General features: G+C 32.5%; 1 protein-coding gene across 1 annotated transcript; it reads left to right on the plus strand.

Annotated features, from left to right (window-relative positions):
• Positions 1 to 292: 292 nt before the first annotated feature.
• On the plus strand, positions 293 to 2,731 carry LOC126771899 (lipopolysaccharide-induced tumor necrosis factor-alpha factor homolog). Its single transcript, XM_050492065.1, has 3 exons — positions 293 to 343; positions 1,221 to 1,587; positions 2,121 to 2,731. Coding segments are annotated over exons 1-3 (471 nt in total). The 5' UTR covers positions 293 to 342; the 3' UTR covers positions 2,224 to 2,731.
• The last annotated feature ends 3,845 nt before the right edge of the window (positions 2,732 to 6,576 follow it).

Genomic DNA, 6,576 nt, shown 5'->3' on the forward strand with positions numbered 1-6,576 from the left:
CCGTCTAAAACAGAACACCGCAAGCCTACATGGCCCCAGGTTCATGTTCTTTAAACAAGTCAGTAGACCAACGGAGCAATGCAATGGGTGAGTTGATTGATTAAATACCAGTGCATATAATATACAATCTAATCCATTGTACCCACAAAGTGGAGGTGAATATGTAAAAATATTTGTATAATCACGATTATTTCTTATCGAATATTGATAATTCCTAATCTTTCCACGGAACCATTCTGACGTGATGTAGTCATGTTTTTTTCTAGTTACTTATCAGTTATATTGAAAGTTTGTTCGATAGAAGACGAATCGTGTTTTTGAGTGTTTGTAAAATAAAGAAATAGTAAGTAAAACACGTTAAACTAAACTTATGAATATAAACATATTTAATCATAAATTTTGTAAACGATCATTAAATTTATTTTTTTGCGATTTTCTGTATAATTTTGTGAAATAATCATATTCGGTTCACTTATTTATTTTTACGTTTAAGATTAACTTTATTTGGTACTCTATATTTATTCTTAAATTATCTTAGCTTGCTGAAGAATAATTGGCTGTATAAGAGATTGTGATCATGACTCATCCTTCTTAAACTATTAAAATATAATCAATTTTATTATTGGACGTGTAAATCTATCAATGTGTCATAAAAGGGAATATTTCATTATTTCAACACAATTTTAGCTTGCTGTCTTAGTCATAATATTATCTGTGTTATTTTTTTATCGTTTCGTATCGTTCATTTAAAATATTTACAATATATCTATAATAGGTATGGATACAATGTTTCTAAATGTTTCCTTAGGTGTTGGACTTTGCGCAAGCCCGTCTTAGTACAAACCCTTATCATTGAGCCTACGGCCAGCTACTTGGTATTTTTTTTTGGTTTAAAAAAGTAAGCCAGTGTGTTTACAGGCACAAAAGACATAATAACTTCTTAGTTTCCATGGTTGCTGGCGCATTGACGATGTGAGGGATTTTTAATATTTCTTACAATGTATGGGTGCTGGGCTATACGCCATCAGTTCATCATTAAAAAGATATATAAAAAGATAGCTGTGAAGGTGCTTAAAATATATTAGTTATAAGTTACTTTTCTTATGTTAATTACATAGTTCATTATATATTAGAATAAATAGAATGTAAGTTTAATCATCCTCATTACAAATACAAACTCAAATCATGATTGTATTAATTTGAATGTTTTATAATTTTAGTGAAAAACACAATAGTCGACTCGCAACCTTACGCACCACCTCCTACAGATCCACCACCGTACCCTGGCCCACCTGCCGGAGCAAATTACCCTGGACCACCACCTGGACCGAATTACAATGATCCGACAGCTGGACATAATTATCCTGGCTACCCAATATCAAGTCAGCCACAAGTTACTGTTCATCCATCTAACACCACAATGGTCCACGGAACCACAATATATCCAGCTGTTGTTATTACAAACAATATGAGCCCAAATCCGTCACCATATGTATGTAGATCATGTAACCAACAAATTATAACCAGGGTTGAAAGAACACCTTCGTTGAGAACACATTTGTTTGCGCTAATGCTATGCATTATTGGGTAAGTGCCATTGTAATTTATATAGTACGTGGTAGGGCGAGAGGGGGGGATGGTTTAAAGTCAGGATTTGTTTTAGATTTTCCTTTGAGCTTTGAATAAAATCCTATAACCAAAATTTAAAGCTCAGTCATTTCAGATAATGAGGATGCAACCCTGTGATTCCCAATTTTGTATACGTAATTGAAACTATGAACTTTACATTAAAAAATAGGTAAAATGTAATTGTCATTCATTTGCCACATGATTCTTGTTGGTTTTTTTTGTAATATGTGCTATAAATCTGCCGAAATTGTAAATGGTTACTAAACACCCATATTTTGTTGATATAAGTATACAATATCTACAAATTTTCAACTGTTTTTCGTCCAGTAGAAAAAGAAACAGGCTGACACAGATAGGCAGACAGACATGTGAGTGATGCTCCCTTTCTTTTGGCATTTCTTCGGTTACTCGAAGCCCTAAAACATTAAAATCAAGAGTGATCAAAACAATTGCGAGTGAAACAGGTTATAAATACTTTATTTCGTTTATAGGTGCTGGCCCTGCGTTTGTCTTCCGTATTGCGTGGATACTTGCAATAACGCTGAGCATTATTGTACGAATTGCAATGCGTACGTTGGATCATACATCGGATAAGAGAGAAGGATACTGGATCTTTACCACCTGATATATATATATATTTAGTTTAATAATACTTAAGAAAGCTGGAAACGCAACACAGTAACAGCATTCCATATGAACAGGTGGCACATTTGCTCGTCACTCTACCTACTATAAAAAAAGTCAATCAAGCTGACATTACCGAATAGATTTTTAAATCCATAATTTAACGACTCCTCATGATTTAACTAATCACACAATGTGCGTGTTGTGTGCACTTGCATATTTATAATAATACTTAAGAAAGCTGGAACCGCAACACAGTAACAGCATTCCATATGAACCCATAAAAATTTGTTAAATTATTTTCGTAGTATCCATGTAAATAAATTTAAATACACGAATATTTAAACTTAATTACAATAATATATGAATATGATTATACACGTACGTTGATGATAAAATACATTAATTTACATGTATTTAATTAATGTTTTTAAATATATACTGTAATCTATAAATTGATTTGATATGACAAATGTATTCCTCCATTTTGTAAAGAGTTTTCACGAATATAAGAATATGTACATCTTTATAAATTGTTGTAAATAATATATACTTATATAAATAAATATTTAAGTTAAATTTAAAATATAATTTCGTTACTACCATCTTAGTATAGGAATTAAAAATAATGTATAATAAAAATTACAATGAAAATATTTTATTGTTAAAAAATGTAAATTTTGTGTATATTTGTTAGCAGACAATAAATGAAATAATATATAAAATATGAATTTAACTATAGTTATAGTATATATTTTTAACTCACAGTTAAAAATCCGGCCAAGCACCGCTGAGTTTTCATGCGTTTATTTTGTGTTTAAAATAATTCATGTCGTGCTCAGCGGTTAAGGAAAACGTCAAGAGGAAGCTTCACCAAAACCTCATTGGTGCATGAAGGAATATGCTCGAAACCTTTTCATCAATAGGATAGAAATGAGACAAGCTCTTGCTGTAGTTATCAAATCTATAATTATATGATGTATGAGTACAACTTATGCTTAAAGAAAACTCTTCGGTAAAAAAACTTTTAGCTGGTATTGGAGTATTTTGGAAAACATCTGATCGAGCCTTTTAATCAGAATCAAATTATACATTCTTCTAGCAATTTTGAGTCGTCTTTTTTGATGATTATTTAAAAAGTAAAGCTAGTTCGAAAAGTAAATTCTACGGAGAGGAACCGGCAAGAAACTTAGTAATGATATTATTTTCCACCGGGTACACACGGGTACTGGGTACCACCTACTCATCAGATAATCTACCGCAAAACAATAGTACTTGGTACTGTTGCGTTATGGTTTGAAGGGTGAGTTAGCTAGTGTAATTACAGCCACAAGGGACATAACATATTAGTTCCCATGGTTGGAGGCGCATTGGCGATGTAAGCGATGGTTAACATTTCTTACAATGCCAATGTTTATGGGCGTTGGTGACCACTTACCATCAGGTGGTACATTTGCTCGTCACTCTACTTATACTATAAAAAAAGTCAATGAAGCTGACATTACCGAATAGATTTTTAAATCCTTAATTTAACGACTCCTCATGATTTAACTAATCACGCACACAATGTGCGTGTTGTGTGCACTTGCATATTTATATGCGTGTACGTCACACATTAATGAACATTTATTCCAATTTACATATCATGAGGATAATATTGACTCGAAATTTTTTATCTACGCATAATTAGCATAATGAATTCAATGAAAGCTTATCAAGTTTTCATTGAATTCGGTTAGACATTTTATTTTATAATAAAACTATTTCACTTTGTTTTAGTGCATTACTTATGCTTGCATTGTTATATAGAAGTGAGTTATGTGAAGTATTGTTGTTATCTAGGAGTCACTGACTCGGCAAACAATGTTCTGACCAAGACAGGGCTTAGATAAACCAGTTTCGGTTTGTGTTGATATATCTACGTGCATATTCGAAATATTTGTGCATAGGCAACTTTTATAATGTACAAACTGGTTTGCATCATCAGCTAATGTCACGTACAATGACATAAAGTGATGAATATCATGATCGAAGTTAACCGGTGGAAAGAGTCTTAATTTATCTGGAAAATTAGCTCTATAATACATATTGCACTTGTTTAGATGTATACAATCTACATCATGTTGATATCATCAGATTCAGTTATACTGGTGGTAGGGCTTTGTGCAAGCTCGTCTGGGTAGGTACCACCCACTCATCAGATATTCTACCGCAAAACAGCAATACTTGATATTGTTGTGTTCCGGTTTGAAGGCTGAGTGAGCCAGTGTAATTACAGGCACAAGGGACATAAAATCTTAGTTCCCAAGGTTGGTGGCGCATTGGATATGTAAGCGATGGTTGACATTTATTACAATGCCAATGTCTAAGAGCGTTGGTGACCACTTACCATCAGGTGGCCCATATGCTCGTCCGCCTTCCTATTCTATAAAAAAAAAAAAAAAATTTTTAAATTTATATTACTTTTGAATGGACATCATTTTTATCATTATCAAACTAATGAAAAGTGAACCTTGTTACAAGATAAATTGGGTGTCAATTCCCATTATCAAATTTTCATTTCAGGCCTTTATTAATACAATATATTCAGACTAATTTTTTACCCTCGGCTTCACTCGTGTCATAATTAGAAATTGCTAAATAACAATTTACATAGATCTTCTTCAAAAATTAAAGATTCTCATACAATCTTTCATCCTCTTTATCACTTGATTTTAAACATTTAACCTTAGGTATTAAATTTTCAAAAAATCCTGCGAATGGGAATGGAAACTGGCCCGTATGCAAATTCATTGCAATTTCATGATGATCAGCCAGTTATTCTTTTATATATATAGAGATATTGACGCATCGAATTTTATTAATCGAAGTCATTTAATTTAATCACGTACAAAACGATTTGCTTCCTCGTTTCTGATACGCACCGCTAATATCTGGAATACCCTCCCGACCTCCGTTTTTCCCATCACCTACAGTATGGGTTTTCCTTCAAGTCTAGAGTGAATAGGCATCTTCTAGGCAAACGCGCTCCAGCTTAGACTGTATCTTCAATTTCCATCAGGTGTGATAACAGTCAAGCGCTAGCTTATGTATTTAAAAAAAAAGTCATAATTTATTCTCAAGGTATGCGACATTATATACGTATCAATAGTAACACAGATATCCGAATTCTACCTCAAAACGTAAATATGTTTAAAAAGTAGAATTTAGTCGAATCCATTACAGTAATATATTCAGATTTTAATATTCTATTTAAAGACTTATTAAATTCATATTATATGAAGCCAGACGAGTAATTCAACTATTGGATGGTTGTACTTATCCAAGCACCTCAAAAATTCTCCAGAGACATGCGTTATAAGAAGTTTATAAGCAACGTCTTATGACGTCAATGCGCTGTATACCACGGTATCTAAAATGTTATTTCCCTTGATATCATTTTATCTTACTCAACTTTCAAATCGGAACACAGTACTAAGCTAGTGTCTGAACAGTGACTGAACACTGCTGTTTCCTCTCATACAAATGTATAATTATAGCAAAGAATGTGACCGTTACATCCGCTAGATGTTTCTTTTTATGTTATAAGTAGGTGGACGGACAAATGAGCTATCTGATGATAAGTGGGTACAGCCGACCATAGACATTGGCAATGTAAGAAATATAAACCATTCATCCATTACATAGCTAATATGCACCATCGACCTTGGTAAGTAAGATGTTATGTCCCTTGTGCCTGTAGTTACACTGGCTCACTCATCCTTCAAGTGGGTGGTATCTACCTAGACGGGTTTGCACAAGCTCTACATCGTAATTTAAATATTTTGTAATTAAATAGAACCAATAAATAAATTTCGACAAAAGTCACCTTCTATTCATATAGAATTATCAGTTAAAGATTTTAAGACACTATCAAAAACTAGATCCTTTTTTAGAAACTTGATCGTTAATAATTACTTCTTCTTACTACTCGCTACTTTTGTGCGACTATGAAACTTGTATATGTTTCAAAGGTCATTCCGTATCGATTCAGTATTGCTTATATTTTTTACAAAATTTAATCCACCAGCAAATAGCTATTAAAACTTGGAAAATGGTTCGTTTTATTCCTATTCCAATCCCGTGAAAGAATAAAGCAAATAAAGTAAAAAACATTTCTTAATAACTCAAAGCTTGAATGTTATATAAGTAGGTACAATATCAAAGAGCTATTTTAAAACGTATCCAAGGATTATTGATTGAGTAATGCTATCCCGTGTAGTAACGCGAATTGTACATAAAAATTTAAAGATAGAAAATTATTTGAACTGGAAAAGGATAATT

Source organism: Nymphalis io, chromosome 11 (assembly GCF_905147045.1).
Source record: "Nymphalis io chromosome 11, ilAglIoxx1.1, whole genome shotgun sequence".
In the NCBI taxonomy this organism is placed as follows: domain Eukaryota; kingdom Metazoa; phylum Arthropoda; class Insecta; order Lepidoptera; family Nymphalidae; genus Nymphalis; species Nymphalis io.

Coding starts and splice junctions, on each gene's coding strand:
- LOC126771899 (XM_050492065.1), top strand. Junction 1,588..2,120: donor CTAATGCTATGCATTATTGG/GTAAGTGCCATT, acceptor TTTCGTTTATAG/GTGCTGGCCCTGCGTTTGTC.